Source organism: Rhineura floridana, chromosome 21 (assembly GCF_030035675.1).
Source record: "Rhineura floridana isolate rRhiFlo1 chromosome 21, rRhiFlo1.hap2, whole genome shotgun sequence".
In the NCBI taxonomy this organism is placed as follows: Eukaryota; Metazoa; Chordata; class Lepidosauria; order Squamata; family Rhineuridae; genus Rhineura; species Rhineura floridana.
In genome coordinates this window covers 5,705,471-5,723,796 of record NC_084500.1, presented here as the reverse complement: position 1 = coordinate 5,723,796, position 18,326 = coordinate 5,705,471, and the positions used below count along the sequence as shown (strand labels likewise).

Sequence of the window (18,326 nt, the reverse complement as noted above, 5' to 3'; positions counted from 1 at the left end):
CCTTTCTTGGCCTAGGAGCTGGACTGCCCCCATCCCTTAACGCAGCCTTTCCCAGCCTTTGGGTCCCCAGATGTTGTTGGACTACAACTCCTATCAGCCCCTGCAGCCCGCACGGCCAATGGCCAGGAATGATGGGAATTGTAGTCCAGCCGCATCTGGGACTCAAAGGTTGAGAAAGGCTGCCTTAATGTATCCTTAATTATGTTGGACCTTTTGTACCCCACTTTGATTATCGATTTTGGCTGGAAAGTGGACTGTCTTAATTGTTTTTCAACAAACAAGGGTAAAATGTGCACGGTTTCTTTGATTGACTAACTGCATTGTGTGGGGTGTTCCCCCTTGGCTTTCAGGAATCATTTATGTAGATCCAAGCAGTACTGCAAGAATGTGGCCCCTATCCGTGAGGAACTGCATGCCCAGCTGGAAAGCATGGTGAAGAGAGCTTGGAGGCAGAGCGACTCCTCGGTCGCCCTTTACTGTTTCAGGTGCGTCATTTGGGCAGACCTCTCTCTCTCTCTCTCTCCCTCCCTCCCTCACTTTTCATCTTCTCATTTAGTGCTGGAGTTGACAGGGATCTGGAACCCTGAGATTTTCAGTGGAGAAACAAAACCAGAGTTTTCCCAGTTTAAAAAACTTAAAGCAGGTTCCTAGTCCTCATGGACTAAGAACACCTCCCTCCTGTATAGATCTGCCCATCCACTCTTTGAAGGAGGCCCTATTCGTTACACCCGCAGAAGTTCGTCTCATGGCAGCTTGGAGGAGGCCTTCTCCGCGGTGGCCCCTAGACTGTGGAATGGGCTCCTCGTTGAAATATGGCAGGCACTTCCTGTGCTGAGCTTCCGCTGGCTGCTAAAAACTTACCCATTTGCTCAGGCTTTCCTTGATGTCTGAAACCAGCTGAACAATTCCTGGCTACTGTAATCGTGATATGTTGCATTTATCGGATTGTTTTTAGTGCATACACAGTTGGTTTTGAATCGTTTTATTGTGCACCAAGCAGCTTGGTATTATTTTCATGGGAGGTGGTACATAAGTGTTTTAAATAAATAAATAGCGGGTGTTCCGGAACAAAGATCGTGTGTGTTTGTGAGAGACAATCTGTCTTTGGGCAGGCAGAGCATGTGGCATTTGGAGTCATGGGGAATGCTCATCGCGGTGCGCACTGACGTCCCCTCTGGACTGTGCTTGTATTCTGAGTCGAATTGAAACTCCTAGGTTTTGACCTATGCATTAGGTTCCACAATTAACCCCCCAAAAAATCACACAAAAAGCTGCTTCCCACTGTATAACTTTTGCAAATTAAATGAGTTTTATTTTGTGTAATTTACTCTGCTGCCCAGGTAGCGCAGAGCCCCACCTCCTTGCCACTGAAAAACCCGTCTTAATCTTCACCTCCCTGCCTGGCTTTGCAGGCCTTGCTTACCCAGGGTTCAAGCCTATCCTTGCAGCCACAATATGGTCTAGAATCTTGCTTTTAAAAATGAAAAGCTGAGATTCTCAGGGTTCTGAATCTGAGCCTAAGAGAGACTTCTGTGCTTGGGCAGTGTGGAATAATATGCATGCACGCCTCCCCATGGTTTTCCTTGATTATTCTCTCTCTCTCTCTGTTCTGGCTTTTAGTGGCTCTTTGTACCTCTTCCGAGTATTGAAAGGAAATGCTTCTGTCGAAGCAGCTCCAGAGATTGCTCAGCCGAAAAAGAAGCTGAAGAGCAGCAAAGAAACCGGTGCCTCAGCTGGCCAGGTAAGGAGTCCCTGCGTTGCTGTGTTTGTGCCACTAAATGCAGCCTGTATTCTGCCCACTTGGATGCACTCCAGGCTACCGCAGGAAATTCCCCTGTCCCTCTTCCCCCGCTTGCCTTCTTCCAATCAGAGGCTCGTGTGAAACTTCTCCAGGACAACTTTCCATCATCCACCGATAACACAAATAGCAAATTCATTCTCCCGCTGCTGATCCGAACGTAACCAGAATGTCATCCGTTCTGTTTTGAAATGCCCCTTTAGAACATAAGAACCTAAGAAGAGCCTGCTGGATCAGGCCAGTGGCCCATCTAGTCCAGCATCCTGTTCTCACAGTGGCCAACCAGGTGCCTGGGGGAAGCCCGCAAGCAGGACCCGAGTGCAAGAACACTCTCCCCTCCTGAGGCTTCTGGCAACTGGTTTTCAGAAGCATGCTGCCTCTGGCTAGGGTGGCAGAGCACAGCCATCATGGCTAGTAGCCATTGATAGCCCTGTCCTCCATAAGAACATAAGAACATAAGCAGAGCCTGCTGGATCAGGCCAGTGGCCCATCTAGTCCAGCATCCTGTTCTCACAGTGGCCAACCAGGTGCCTGGGGGAAGCCCGCAAGCAGGACCCGAGTGCAAGAACACTCTCCCCTCCTGAGGCTTCCGGCAACTGGTTTTCCAAAGGGAAAATCCTTGAGGAATATCTTGTGCACTTTAACAGCCTACTCTGACCAAGACATTACCTTTTTCCTCCTAGAAGATGTTTACCCATTTGTAACATGGACAACAGCAACGGATGCTTTCGCTGCGAGAAAACTCCACACAGACAGAGCTAATGTGTGTCAGGCCACATCTGTAGCTCAGGGGTAAAACATCTGCCTTGCATGGAGAAGGTCCCAGGTTCAACCCCTGGAATCTCCAGTTAGGGCTGGGAATGTCCCCTACCTCCAACCCTGGAGAGCAGCTGCCAGTCAGAGCAGGCAATAGTGAGCTAGATGGACCATTGGTCTGACTCAGTATAAGGCAGCGTCCTGTGTTCCTATAAGAGTTTTAGAGTGTGTGCTCGGTCTAATTTTAGTTTAATTGGGTTTCACTCTATTGCATTAAAAGTTATGATGATGATTTTATTATTGATTCTGTTTGTTAGTCGCTTGTTACCCAACTGTGTTCAAGCAATGTACAACGCTGTTAAAAACACAAATAAATATCTCATACCACAGATACAAAACAACCACCCCCCCTGTAACAGCCACTGGATGTTTGGCAGCAGACTAATAACAAACAGAATCATCTTAGTCTATCAAGGCTAGGATACCTGAAAGACACTCTTACTGCGCTCTGCAGGTGAGGGCCTCCTGCAGATACCATCTTATCAGGGGGCTTGTTCTGCACAATATAGGAAACGGACCTTTAGTGTGGCAGCACCTACCCTGTGGAATTCCCTCCCCTTAAATATCAGGCAGGCGCCATCTCTGCTGTCTTTTCCATGCCTTTTGAAGACTTTCCTCTTCCAAGAAACCTTTTAAGTTGAGACCTATCCCAGTCCGCGTCTGTGTTAGAATTACTTTTAATATGTCTTTTAATACGTTTTTAACCCTTTTTAAAATATGTTTTAAAAGTTTTTTTTAAAATGTTTTTAACGCTTTGTTTTAATGTATTGTAAGGTCTTTTTATGATGTTTTAAAGTGTTTTTAGTGTTTCTGTTTGCCGCCCTGGGCTCCTGCTGGAAGGAAAGGCGGGGTATAAATAAAATAATAAATAAATAAATAAAAGCCTGGGAGAAAAGGAATAAAACCCTTTGCCTGGCGCCGAAAAGATGTCGACGAAGACGCCAGGCTGACCTTCCTGGGGAGTGCATCTCACAGATGGGGAGCCACAACGGAAAAGGCCCTCTCCCCTTACATAGTTTTTTATGTAATCATTTTAACTTTCTTACTGTGCTGGTTATTTTCACTTTATTGTTTACATATTGGAAATTTTTGGAGCTTATGTTTGAAGTTGTGAAGGCCAATGGTTCGTGCAAACATTTCTGTTGACAATTATGGTCATGTAACCAGAGAGGCACAATCTACCCACAAGAGGGTGGTATCGGCTGTCTTGGGGAAGCCTCAAAGTTTGAAGTAGTTCCACGCAATTTGTATCTTGGCAATCTAGAAACTCTTCGCAGTGAGTGCAGAGTGAGCATCTTTGGAGAGCCAGTGTGAGTGTGTCATGGTTAGAAGAGGGGAACGCATCCCTTCCGGGCCGTGCTTCCTTCTGGGCAGCACACAACTATGGTTATCCAGGGGCCACGTGCTATCCAGGGGCCACGTGCTGCCTAGGGCTGATGGGAGCTGTTGTCGGGCCTTGAAAACCTGGCTCTTTAACCAGGCTTGGGAAGGGGGTTAGGGTGGCAGAGTGTAGTTCTGTGGGGATTTATTCAGTTTTTAAATTTTATACTGTTTGCTTTTTGAATTGTTTTTACATGGATTGTATTGTATTTTGTTGTACGTCGCCCAGAGTGGCAGATTAACCTCTGCCAGATGGGCATCTAACAAATCTAATAAATAAACAAATAAATAGCCTAAAACATCTGGAAGGCATCAGGCTGGCAAAGGCAGTTTTCTATATTTTACTGTTTGCATTTCACTCTGAGACACAGCTGGTATAGCACAGTGGGGAGGAGAGCCTGGCTGTGAGTCCAGAGTCTGTGAGTTCAAATCCCCGCTCGTGTCTCCTGGGTGTCAAGGGCCAGCTAAAGATCACCCCACAGTGAGTGGCTCAGGGGTTACGTGCCCTGCCACCTGTGCAGCCGTGGGCAAGCTGCAGAGTCCCAAGGAGCCCAGTTGCCCCCCAGCTGGCAGTTGCGGACAAGGAAGGGGCTGGCTTGTGCAGCTGTGGCAAGGGGAGCAGGCCCTAGCCAGCTGGGGAGGACTAGCCTCAGAGGGAGGCAATGGGAAAACCCCCTCTGAATACCGCTTACCTGGAAATCCCTATTCATAGGGTCGCCATAAGTCGGGATCGACTTGAAGGCAATCTATTTCCCATTTTTTCATTCCACCCTGAATGAAGGGTGGGATATACGTTTTTTAAATTAATAAGAAGTTGTGGAGAATGTTGAAGTCCAAGCTGAACCCTTCCCAGCTTTTCTTTCTCTCTAGCTTCTGACATTTTTCTCCGCAACCTCCTCTCTGCAACCAGGAGTGCAGAGGGCTAGAACCTTTCGAAATCGAGCTGCAGTTCTGCAGATGCTACGTGCCAAATTCTGAGCTTTCACATTGTGATTACAGTGCAAAAGTTTTTTAAAGGGTATTGCACGCCTGCCTTTGCTTATTTGTGCAGGTTCTAGTTTGCAAGCAGCAGCACCTTGGAAATCGGTTGAAATTCTGCGGATGCTGAGTTTTGCGTTATGTGCCAAATTCTGAGTGTTTGCAGTAGGATATCAATGCTAAAAAAAGAAGAAGGCTGCCTTGGGTTTTGCATGTTTTAGATGGCGAGCCTTCCGAATGCGGACCACGGTTACTGCTTCTCTGCTCTGGGCGGCGCCTTGCACAAGACTGATCTCGATAACAGCTGAGTCGCTGTAATGATGGTGTGACTCGCAACATCCTTATACCTTTATGTCTTCCCTTCCTAGGCCCCTGCCCTTGGCAGCCTTGACCTGAGGCGAGTGTCAGCTGTGTACAAGGAGGCTTTGAACCTGTTTTTGACGAAACGCAAGAGCCCGCTGACAGGATCCATGTTCCTCGACCTCTTTGAACGGCACCCGGTAGGTAGAGGAAGGGCCTGTCTCACCTCCTTTCCACCCCGTTGACATTTATTTGTGTGAGTGCGTGAAAGGTGCAGTTGATGCCCGTTGGTTGCATGGGATCCGAGAAGGAAGGTATTTTGTTGTCCCAGCCGTCAAAGGCTAGTCTTTTGTCCCTAGAAAAAGGTTGCCGCCTCTCCCAGACTAGTGCTGACTTTGCTGGCCTGTTGGTGTGGCGGGTGGTTGCGCAAATGTCAGAGGTGCCTATTGGACAGCGTCTGTGACCTGGATGGGATGCAAGAACAGCCTTCCTGGGTCAGGCAGAAGGCCCATCTGGACCTTTGCTGGCCATTTTTGAGAGGTGGTGAGGTCATTCAGATCTCAAGCCCAGCGCAGGCACAGACTTACCTTTGATCTTAACACTGTAGTGTTTAGCACTAAGTTACCTGATATAAGAGATCCCTTATCTGACTACTTAGTGCTTAATTCGGAAAGAACAGATCTCCATGCCCGCCATCATATGGCATCAGGTGACTGACAGGCAGGGGTGTAGTTGCCTGAGATCTCAGGGACTCTTAGACCCCTTACTTTTTGGGGAGCCAGGTCCCAGCAGGGTCCCTATGTCTCCAGCATCCTACGAGCCAATCAGCATGAAAGGAGAGTGTGTTAGCCACTGAGAAGAGTCTTCTAGCGTGCTTCCTTGTCCTTTCCTACTGATTGGAGCCGATCAGAGTGAAAGGCGGTGAGCCATCCACTGAGAAGGCTCTTCTCAGTAGCTAAGACATTCCCCTTTCATGCTGATTGGTTCCTAAGGATGTCTTGTTGTGGTGGTATAAGACATTAACAAGGATCTCAGTATCAAGCCAGCAGCACAGGAGTGGAGAAGGGAGCATGACTGAGCCTAACACGAAGGGACCCTGCATGTCTGAATTTGCCACTATGCTACTGCTGACAGGTAGGCGTGGCTTGCACAAAATGGCCTGGCAGGCCAAATTCGGAAGCCAAATTAGGCCCATGTGCCAGAGGTTCCCTATCCCTGTTCCCTAGAGTGTCACTTGTGACACTGGTGCAAGGCTGCACTAACCCCAGGGTCTCTCTTGTTTTTTATTGAAGATCATGTGCAATCAGCTGATTGACACTGTTGTCAAGTCGATCACGGAGGGTGCCCGGCAACACCAGCAGGTAAGTGCAGAGGAGAGACTGAAAGAACTGGGCATGTTTAGCCTGTAGAAGAGAAGGCTGAGGGGAGATATGATAGTACTCTTCAAGTACATGAAAGGTTGTCACATAGAGGATGGCCGGGATCTCTTCTCGATCGTCCGAGTGCAGGACACAGAATAATGGGCTCAAGTTGCAGGAAGCCAGATTTCGACTGGACATCAGGAAAAACGTCCTAACTGTTAGAGCCATACGACAATGGAACCAATGACCTAGAGAGGTAGTGGGCTCCCCGACACTGGAGGCATTCAAGAGGCAGCTGGACAGTCATCTGTCGGGAATGCTTTGATTTGGATTCCTGCATTGCGCAGGGGGGTGGACTTGATGGCCTTATAGGCCCCTTCCAACTCTACTATTCTATGATTCTATGTCTGTGCCAGTGCAATCTGAAGAGATTTTTGAACTAACTCCTGTTCCTTCCCCCACTCCAGTGCAAATTGTCCCTCCCCTTTTAAGCTTTCAACACAGCTTAAGGCCCATCTGCACTAATACATTGCAAGCAGTCTCGTACCACTTTAAACGGTTAGGGCTTCCCGCAAGGAATCTTGGGAGCTGTAGTTTGTTGAAGGTGCTAAGAATGGTTTGGAGACCCCCTACTCCTTTCACACAGCTACAATTCCCAGAGTGGTTTGACAGTAAATCTCTTTTCCCAGGAAACTCTGGAAATTGTAGCTCTGCGAGGCAAACTGTGCATCTCTCAGGACACTTAAGGAACTACAGTTCCCAGGGTTCTTTGGGGGAAGCCGTTTAAATGTATCGTGCAGGTAGGGGCTTAGTGCTAACCAAAGTTGGCACCTCTTCTAATCACTGCTAACCAAGGTTCTCAACCTATAACCACGTTGTGAAATTGGGGTTGGAAGATATTTTACACACCTGACAGAGAGATTCTGGTTAATGTTGGTACAGATGTAACGCAAAACCATCCAAACCATCTCTGTGGTGATGTGGAGCAGGTCTTGTAGTGTGGCAGCACCAGTGCTCTGAAACGCCTGCCCTGTGGATCTTGGACAGGCACCAACCCTTTTGGGATTTCAGCACTTACTGAAGATATTTTTATTCCAACAGGCCTTCCCCCAAAGGATAATCCTGGCCTGGTTGCTGTTCATTTTGGAACAGCATCATGTTCTTTTAATAGACTTTTATTTGATTATTAATATTAAGATCTCCTCAGAGTAAACCCACTGAAATTAATGGACCTATGTTAATCACGTCCATTGATTTCACTGGGTTAGAATCATAGAATAGTAGAGTTGGAAGGGGCCTACAAGGCCATCTAGTCCAACCCCCTGCTCAATGCAGGAATCCAAATCAAAGCATTCCCAACAGGTGGCTGTCCAGCTGCCTCTTGAATGCCTCCAGTGTCGGAGAGCCCACTACCTCCCTAGGTCATTGGTTCCATTGTCGTAGTTATATTCAACTAAGTCTTTTACTCAGGGCAGACCCATTGAAATTAATAGTTCCAACTTCGTCATGGCCATCATTTTCAATGGATCTATTCTGAGTAGGCCAAACCTGGATACAACCCAATGGGACTACTTTGAGTAGGACTGACTAATGTTGGAACCTATCCATTTTTTATTGATACCTGTTTGTACATTGCTTTGAGGTTCTTCTGAATGGAAAGCAATTCAGTAAACTTCTAAATAAATTAATTAAACCATGGTTAAAAATAATCAGGGAAAAGAGGGTGAAAATCTCCTTCTTTCCCTGTGTGCCAAATTCCAATGCAATCCCCTCCCCACGAATATCTGCAGATCCTGTCTTAACCAGGGTAATTCATCTCCAAGTTAAGAAAGAATTTGGTTAGTATTGGCATGGTTATTAATGCTAAGAAATGGTCAAAGCTGATGACAATATGGGATTTGCACCAGAGAGAAGAATTCCCCCTTTGCCTCCCTTGCCAACTTGAACCATGGTTTTTGTGTAACATCTGCACAAACACTAACCAGGCTCTTCAAATCCTGGGGTTGCATCCATCTAATTTGTACTCGGAATGGACCCTTTGAGATTATGGACCCAAGGTAGTCATGCCCTTCAGTTTCAGTGGCCCTCCTCTGTGTAGGACCAATGCTGGATGCAACCCCGGTTTCCAGTGTTGGTCAAGATGGCAACCATAGTTAGTGCTAACCATAGTTAGCATTGGTGCAGATGTCATGCTAATTTCTTATTAAGGTTCACAGGGAAGGCAGGGATTTAAAGGGGTGGAGAGCCTGCAGTCCAATCCCAATCCTTTAACCATGGTTGTAGGTCAAAAAGCATGGTTAAACTCACCATCAGTTTTTCTTCAGATGCTCTGTTCTGACCAGGAATTCTCTTCCATGGCTCTAATACATTTACTTCTGGCCCTTACTTTGCCTCCTTTTCTGTCGGTTGTGTTTGGGATTTGGCTTATCTCTTAACATGGCGGACACAGCAGTTTGTGATGAATAGCTTAGGATAAATATTAAATGGGACAAGACGCCTCGATGGGTCTGCTAATGGTCTGCGTCAGACCTCTGGCTCGCATAAGAGCTTTTGGCAATTCCAAGACTTATAATTACTTGTGAGGCAGAACGTGTCTGGACTATGAAGCGATGTGAGAAGATTGTCTGGTGTTTCCCTCCTGGGTTTGGGAGTGCATGTGTTTGTTTCCTGTGGTTCTTTTGGCTTCCTATCATTGTCAGCCTGGCATTGTTCATAAGCTTCGAATTCTTATATTTCAAATTCCTGACTGAAACATGCACACAAGCAAGACTTAATTTCCCCTGCCTCCCCACCCCCTTGCACACGAATGCCATTCGGATCTTATTGCGGTGACAACCCCCCCCCCCCCGGGAAGTTAACCTTCAAAATGGCTTCCTCAAGTTGTTTATCCCTGCATGAAGAGAATATGTTGTTGTTCCAGAGCATGTCTGTGTGTATGTGTGTGAGAGGAAGAGAGCACTCTGATTTCTTTCCTTTTTTCCCCCCTGGATGGTATTTAATTTTACCCCGTGTAACTTAGATACCTGCCAGAATTGTGAGTGTAAAGAGCGATCATGGCTTAACATTTTGCTGTGGCTGATCTTGACATTTTTTTGATGTCTGCCTTCTCCAAACTGGTGCCCTCCAGATATTTTGGACTACAGCTGTGCTGGCTGGGGCTGATGGGAGTTGTAGTCTAAAACATCTGGAGGGCACCAGGTTGGGGAACGACTGCTGTCTCTCTCTCTCTCTCTCTCTCTCTCTCTCTCTCTCTCTCTCTCTCTCTCTCTCTCTCCACACAGCCACCACACACCGCGCACACATATATTTTTTCTCTTTCCCCTCCATGGTCTGTAATTTCTTAGACCTTTTTTAAAACCCAGAGTCATAACTGGTGTGAAAACATTGTCAGCAGCAAACTCTGACACTCAGGTTTATTTGCTTGTTTGTTAGATTAACATTTCCTTCCATGGAATGGACTTAACCGATCTTTACAAAGGACGAGTTTGTCGCTGATTGGGATAACGATTCCCTCTCGACCCAAACGATTTATAAATATTTCTCCCTAGGCTTCTTCCGCGTGTCAGGAAGCTACAGCTTCTTGCATGAGACCAACCTCAGTTACGATTCCAATGTCAAGTGGGCAATCTCTTATTATTGATTTACTCCCTTACCTATTTACTGCATTGGCACAGCCTCCCTTGAACATAGCAACAAGAAGTCCCTTGTAATGTTGCAGTCCGTGGCCTGTTTCCCTAATAACGAAAGTGAAGGCTGTTTCCAGTACAATATAAACTGGGATTTTTTTAAACAAAGAGAAAACACGAGGCAACTCTGCAATGCACGGAACTATCAGAGACACAAGAATGCAAGCAGAGTACAGGATCAGATCACGTTGAGAGGAGCTTTGCAAGAGTTTTTCTAAAGGGCATGAAAGGCAAACAACGCCCCCCACATGAATTCAGTGAACTTGCACCTGCGAGCCATGCGAGGGCTTTTAGGAATACATGTATGTTCAACGTTAAGTATAAAGGGCAAGAAGATCTGAACTCCCTCACAGCTAGGTGACATCTGCACCAGACATTTATTCCACTTTAAACAGTCATGGCTTCCCCCCCAAAGAATCCTGGGAAGTGTAGTTGGTGAAGGGTGCTGAGAGTTGCGAGGAGACACCCTCTTCCCCTCACAGAGCCACAGTTCCCAGAGTAGTTGTTGTTGTTATTTTTTATTATTTTTTATTGCATTTATATACCGCCCCATAGCCAAATCTCTACATGGTAAGAGGGGCTAGCTGTTAAATCATGTAGCTCTGTGCTCCATTGTACAGGTAAGGGGTTGAGGCTACCCACAGACCCCCGGACTTTGTGGAAGCAGGGTGATGGACAGGTGTTTTGAAAGGCTGGAATGGGATCTAGGCGATCTGTATTTTATTTTTATTTTGGAGGCAATTTATGTTCCAGACTTTTGCGCCAGCGTTGAGACTCCTTGATTTGGTGGGATTGAAAGAAAACCTCCCAGCAACGAAAAAGTAATTACACTCCAGCACACGGCTTCTTATGACTAAAGTGCAGCATAGCATTTACGAAGGAAAGAGACCCCCCCCCTTGCTCTTGCGAGGGTTCACTTCTGCCCACACTGGTAATGACTCACTAAAGCATCTGACGCTAAATGCCTTCACCATAGATGCTTTTCAGCAGGTGGTTAAGGGAGAATTCCTTAAAGAACATTTTTGCATAAAGAATAAGAGGTGATAAAGAAGCAATTTTTTTAAAAAATCTGGTATTGCTTGCTCTCTTTTTGAGATACAGATTAGTGCTTGCAGCAATGAGTGAAGCTTATATTATTTCTTAGATTTGTATCCCTGCAAAGAGCTGTGTTCATGGTCCAACCCTCCTTTTTTTATCTTCACAACAACCCTGTGAGGGGGTTTCGGCAGAAGGAGAGAACAGCTGGCCCAGAGTTGCCAAGTAAACTTTGTGCCTGAGTGAGGATTCCCCCTCATAAGGGTCTCCTTAACAATTCTCAGCACCTTTGTGAAGGGCACCAAGGGTTGTTAGGAGACTTCTGTTTCACTTCCCGAGCTACCGTTCCCAGAGTGGTTTAACAGTCAGTCCCTCTTCCCAGGGAATTCTGGGAACTGTAGCTCTGTGAGGGGGAACAGGGGTCTCCTAGTAACTCTCAGGACCCTTAACAAATGACACAGTTCCCAGGATCCTTTGGGGGAAGCCATGACGGTTTAAAGTGGTGCCATAGTCCTTGAAATGTATAGTGCGAAAGTGGCTGGAAGGAAGTGGCTTGTTTTAGACAAAATGGGCAAACAGGAAAGATCTTTAGCCTTTCAAAACCAAGAAGACCCTGGCTCTGGGCCAGAGAAGCACTTAAGTGGTTTTAATTTTAGGTGAGCCAATTGATCTTCTGTCTGTATTCCCCCAAACCTCCCGAGAGGCAAAGCTGTTGCATGCTTTTGCTTCAGGCACCCTGCTTGCTTTTCTCTGTCCAGGTTTTAGTCCTTTTTATGCAGATGCAAAAGAGTCTTGTGGCACTTTAAAAGCTGGCCAGTTTATGATAGCATAAAGTTTCCTGGCTCAGAGTCCAGTGTATCCATGAAGCACTGAGTTATGTCCAATTACATGATGTGAAAGTTGGACAGTGAAAAAGGCGGATAAGAGAAAAATCAACTCCTTTGAAATGTGGTGTTGGAGGAGAGCTTTGTGTATACCATGGACTGTGAAAAAGACAGTAAGTGGATGTTAGAACAAATTAAACCAGAACTGTCACTAGAAGCTAAAATGATGAAACTGAGGTTATCATACTTTGGACACATAATGAGAAGACATGATTCACTAGAAAAGACAACAATGCTGGGAAAAACAGGAGTAGAAAAAGAGGAAGGCCAAACAAGAGATGGATTGATTCCATAAAGGAAGCCACAGACCTGAACTTACAAGATCTGCACAGGGTGGTTTATAACAGATGCTACTGGAGATCGCTGATTCATAGGGTTGCCATAAGTTGTAATCGTCTTGAAGGCACATAACAACACCAACAACAGAGTAGACTACTGATCTTCTGATGTTCTACCGGAGACTGGTGGCTCCGATGTCAGTGGATACACTCCAGGTTTTAGTCTGAACTTTCAAGGAGCTGGCCAAGATGCTTTCAGCTGAAAGCCAGCTCCTTGAAAGTTTGGACTAAAACCCGGAGCGGATCCACTGCCCTACGGACATCAGAGCCACTAGTCTCCACTGTTTCTACCTCCACGGTCAAAGGCAGTATGCTTTTGAATACCAGTTCCTGGAAACCGCAAGAGGAGAGGGTGCTCTTGTGCTCAGCTGTTGTTATAATTTTGGCCTGTTTGCACCAGTTCAGAGCCTCCTTGGTCAGTTCGGGTGATGCCCTTTTAAGGTCTGTGTTGGCTTTCTTATCTTCACTGCCACAGGTTGGGTTAATGGATGATGAGATCTCCCCATCTCGGAGCAAAGCAGATGAATTGCTCACCGGAGCATATCCAACCTGTCTCTCAACAGCCAACTTGCTTAGTTAAAATGTGCAGGGCAGTCACTTGTAAGGTGGAGTAATTTCCCTAACGTGCTTGAATTATATTTGCCATCTGATGCGTAGAGAGCAGAGGCTTTTAAAAAAAAGATATTGACAAGAACCCACACCGGCAAATCCTTTCTTTTTCTTCTTCTTCAGAGAATCCACCAAGCATAGCCCGAGGGGAGTCTATTGTCTCAGTTGCAAGGTCATAGTTAGGCTGTAATTTTGAGGTACCGTTGAGGGACATTGCTCAGACATCTTCTTTAAACAAGTTGTTTGGCTAGCATGTCAAGCAGGACCCTGTTGCATCTCAGCATTTCTCCTTGGAATCCTCTTCATCAAATTCCGATGTTCAGATGTTTACTAGATCCTTTCTTAAAATCTCAATGTTTGCTGAAAACGCATATGGGGACAAGGTCTGTGGGGCAGAGCGTCTGCCTTGTATGCAGAAGTCCCCGGTTCAGTCCCTGGCATCTAGAGGTTAGGGCTGAGAGAGAGATTATAGAGCTGGAAAAGGTCCAGAAAAGGGCAGCCAAGATGATCAAGGGGCTGGAGCGACTCCCCTACGAGGAAAGGTTGCAGCATTTGGGGCTTTTTAGCTTAAAGGCCAGTAAGAGGTGACACGATAAAAGTGTGTAAAATTATGCATGGCATGGATCGAGAAAAGCTTTTCTCCCTCTCTTTTAACACTAGAAGTTGTGGACATCCAATGAGGCTGCATGTTGGAAGATTCAGGAGAGACGAAATAAAATATTTGTCGCACAGTGCAGAGTTAAGCTATGGAATTTGCTCCTGCAAGAGGCAGTGATAGCCACCAACTTAATGGTTTCAAAAGAGGGTTATTATTATTATTATTGTTGTTGTTGTTATTGGATGGAAATGGGCTGCCTTCAAGTCGAGCCCTACTTATGGCGACCCTATGAATAGGGATTTCATGGTGAGCGGTATTCAGAGGGGGTTTACCATTGCCTCCCTCTGAGGCTAGTCCTCCCCAGGACTCTGCAGCTTGCCCACGGCTGCACAGGTGGCAGGTCACATAACCCCTGAGCCACTCCCTGTGGGGTGATCTTTAGCTGGCCCTTGACACCCAGGAGACACGAGTGGGGATTTGAACTCATAGACTCTGGACTCCCAACCAGGCTCTCCTCCCCACTGTACTATAATCAAAAACACTTATATCCCACCCAGTAGGAGCCCATGCATTAGACAAAGACTATCAATGGCTACTGGCCACAATGGCTATGCTTTGCCTCCACTCTCAGAAGCGAGATGCTTCTGAATACCAGTTGCCGGAAACTGCAGTGGGGGAGAGTGCTCTTGCGCTCAGGTCCTGCCTGCAGGTTGCCCAGAGGCACCTGGTTGGCCACTGTGGGAAAAGGATGCTGAACTAGATGGGCCACTGGCCTGATCTCGCAGGGATCTTCTTATGTTCTTCATCCCTGGAGAGCTTCTACCAGTCAGTGAAGACAGTACATGGAGTTAATGGTATAAGGCTGCTTCCTATCTTCCTAAACAAGATAGGCTTGTGGGACACAAGCTTCATGCAGGTGGTCCATGACAAATCCATAAAAATACATTCAAAAATCATACAACATGCAGCGCAGAGCTTTATAACTGCTGCAGCAGGCAGAAAAATATTAAGTGGCCTGACACAGTGCTCAGCAATTTTCAAGTGGTCCGTAGGGGGAAAAAGGTTGGGAACCACTGACCCAAAGGATTTGCTGATTCTTACTAGTATCTGACATCCCACAATACCTGGCAGTGGCTTACAGTTAGAAGAATGGCAAGGTGGGGGATCTCAGGGGCTTAACAAGAACATTACGGCCCAAACTTTTGGGGACTTTGAAGTTGACTCTATCAGATGCAAGATAAAGCCCATGCTGTATAATAAATGTGTTGCTCTATAAGGTGCTGTGAGATTCTTAGCTGATTTTTTTTGGGGGGGGGGCTACAAACGGACCCACACAGTTCCCCCTGACATGCAGAGCTCCAGTGCATGGCTAGAAAGGGTTTTAATTGACTTAAAGTCTGTCTCCGATTGATCCGATTGAGGGGAGATATGATAGCACTCTTCAACTACATGAAAGGTTGTCACACAGAGGAAGGCTAGGATCTCTTCTCGCTCATCCCAGAGTGCAGGACACAGAATAATGGGCTCAAGTTACAGGAAGCCAGATTTCAACTGGACATCAGGAAAAAGTTCCTAACTGTTAGAGCCATACGACAATGGAACCAATGACCTAGAGAGGTAGTGGGCTCTCCGACACTGGAGGCCTTCAAGAGGCAGCTGGACAGCCATCTGTCAGGAATGCTTTCACTTGGATTCCTGCATTGAGCAGGGGGTTGGACTTGATGGCCTTGTAGGCCCCTTTCAACTCTACTATTCTATGATCTGCCAGGCTGCAGTAGCAGAAGGGTAGGGTTGTGCCCTACCAAGTTCTACTCAGAGAAGACCCAGTAAAATTAATGGACATTAATTTAGCCATGTCCGTTAATTTCTGTGGGTCTGCTCTGAGCATGACTGATGGTGGATGCAACCTGCAGCAGCTATAGGGAAATACATTATTACTGTTTCCAAATACCTGAAGGGTGGAAGATGAAGCAGACCTGTTCTCTATTGCTCTGGAGGGACTTTGAACCAACGTGTGGAAATTGGAAGGAATCAGATTCTGGCTGAAGGTTCGGAGAAGCTTTGTAATGCCGTGTGCTGTTTTGACAGTGAGACAGGTTGCCTTGGGAGATGCTGGGCTCTTTCACTTCAGCAGAGGCTAGCTGGCCATTGGCCAGACATGCTGTAGATGCATCCTGCAGGGGTCAGGCTAGATGACTTCCAGGATCACTTTCCAACACTGAAATTTTACAATTGTATACCAATGAGACGGCATCTTCCAGTGCAAAGCTGATGGGGTTCGGGACAGCTGCATGACTCGCCTGACTGTCTAGTGGTACGGCCGGCTCTGACTGCGAGCTCAGTTCTGGTACTGCAAACAAAGACCATTTCACAAGTTCATGGCAGATTGGAGCCTCTTAACACACTTCACCACTCCCCTCACCCCAGTTCTGGGAGCAAAATAAAAGTCCAGGGACCTCTTTGGGGGCCACAAGGCGTAAGGGCTGACTGACTTCCCTCTCTTATTTTTGGCCTGTCTCAACTCCGTCTGCATTCTTGTTTGTCAGCAGGTTGCACATCCTGCAATTGGCTTCTGCCTCAGCTACAGATTTAAAATCCAAAATAAAACGGCGGCTCCCGCAGAGGAGTTGCACGCGTAAAAGTGTCCAGTTCTGATGCACTGGGGCATGTCAGACTTCGCCAGCCCGGTGCCTTCCAGATTGTTTTGGTCGACAACGCCCATCAATCTGGTGATTCCCTGCCCTTGAGCTGATGGGGATTGTAATCCAAAGCCATCTGGGGGGCACCGGGTTGGCGAATACTGGGCTTTCTCAGACAGTGGGCAATAGAGTTTGCTATTAGCTGATGAGATAAATTTGGGGCCGCTGAAGCGCTTCCAAACTTTCCTAATCTTCCTTCTCCTGCTGGCTTAATTTCTCAGTTGTTCTAAGATAGAAAGAAGCAAAATGCTGTTAAAGTGTCTCTGTGTTGCAGGGCTGTGCTTGTGTCGTTTATGTAAGCACAGAGTGTAGGAACCCGACTGAACAAGCTAATCTTTCTGTATCGTCGTGCTTCCAAGATGCAAGCTATTAAAGGCTGTGGGGGTGGGTGGGGTAGCAGATGCCCACTTTTTCTGAGAGGTTCCCTCTTCGGACTCTTCAAGGCTGCATTCATCCAGGGTCTTGGGGGGAGGGTCTCAGACCCTTACCTTTTGGGGAATTGTCTCCAGCATCCTATGAGCCAATGAGCATGAAAGGGAAGTGCATTAGCCACCACTGCCTGGGCTGGAGTTGGGAGTCCAACAATATCTGGAAGTCCAAAGGTTCTCCATCTCTGCTGCAAAGAGAGGCTGACTTTTTTTGCATCATCTCTTAGCACTTTAATTATTCTGGATCCTGACGTCTGTTTTACCACCATCACCCAGTCACCGGTCTATTACTATTGTCATTTGTTTGCTTGCTGTTGATTATCATAATAATTTTCATTATCCTATCAGCTGCTTGGGATGCTCTCTGAGCAGCATCAAGGGATAACATGTGAACTGTGAAAATGCAATTGATGCTTTTATTCGGAAAGCGCCGCCGGCGTTCCTTTGTGTTGAGTGCTTTTAATGCACAGATTGACTAATGGGGCTTTGAGTGAATTTTGACTCCAGGCTCGGGTTCAGTGCAGCCCTCAGAAGCTGGCCTAAAAACAAATTGATTTCCCTAGGCATGCATCGAAATTGCGGAAAGGACTACATTGGAACTGGAAGATGATGAAGCCTGTCAGGGCCTGTTAGCCATGCCCACTACCTTTCTTTAGTAAATATGCTTAGCCCCCTTTGAAAGCCATCTAAGCCCGTGACTGTGGCCTGATGTTGTGGCAGCAAATGCTATAAATTAATCGGCATGCTGTCTGATGAAATGTTTCCTTTTGTCTGTCCTGAATCTACTGCCTGTAAATTGTATTGAGGGCAACCCCAAATTCTAGTATTATGAGACGGGCTGCATTCAGCTATATGGTTTATTGTGACAGGAATGAAGTTAGGCAGTCCCAGAGCTCATACCCCTTTTCCTGTTTTGGTACAGCTACAGCTTCCACTTCTCATTTTAGTCAACCAGTTTAAGCACTTCATCAAAATCCCAATCTGTGGTTATTCTTAACTCTGGTTTGTTGAAACAATCCAGCTTCATAAACAATGGTTTGGTTTATTCCAGACAAACCATAGTTGACATTAATCAAGGGTTTGACAAGCTGTGGTTAAGAAGAAAGGAAGCTGAAGCTTCTGAATGTCTCCTTGCAGCTGTGCCAGAGGAGAGTGCATGAGCCTGCGAGACCAGACTTGTCATGTCACAATAAACTATGGTTTATTTTGACATCTGAATGCAACTATAGAGTGAAAGATGTCTGTCTGCTTTCTCGCTGACAGCCTGCTTTCCCTTATAGGAAAACTGGCCCAATCTGTTGCTTGTGTTGGTTGCTCCACTTTTTTTCCAGCTGTCAAAAGTCTAAGCAGGAACATTCAAGGTTTGTCCTGCTATGCTGATGAAACATTGGAATGCAGATGCAGAAGGATCATATT

The 18,326-nt window shown here is 46.5% G+C and overlaps 1 protein-coding gene across 1 annotated transcript in view; it reads left to right on the top strand.

Moving 5' to 3' along the window:
- Positions 1-18,326, top strand: part of MYBBP1A (MYB binding protein 1a) — an 81,894-nt gene that overhangs the window by 47,705 nt on the left and 15,863 nt on the right. Inside the window, exons 20-23 of the mRNA XM_061604594.1 lie at positions 351-485; positions 1,621-1,741; positions 5,341-5,472; positions 6,565-6,633. Coding sequence (XP_061460578.1) covers positions 351-485; positions 1,621-1,741; positions 5,341-5,472; positions 6,565-6,633 — 457 coding nt within the window. The remainder of the gene's footprint in view (positions 1-350; positions 486-1,620; positions 1,742-5,340; positions 5,473-6,564; positions 6,634-18,326) is intronic.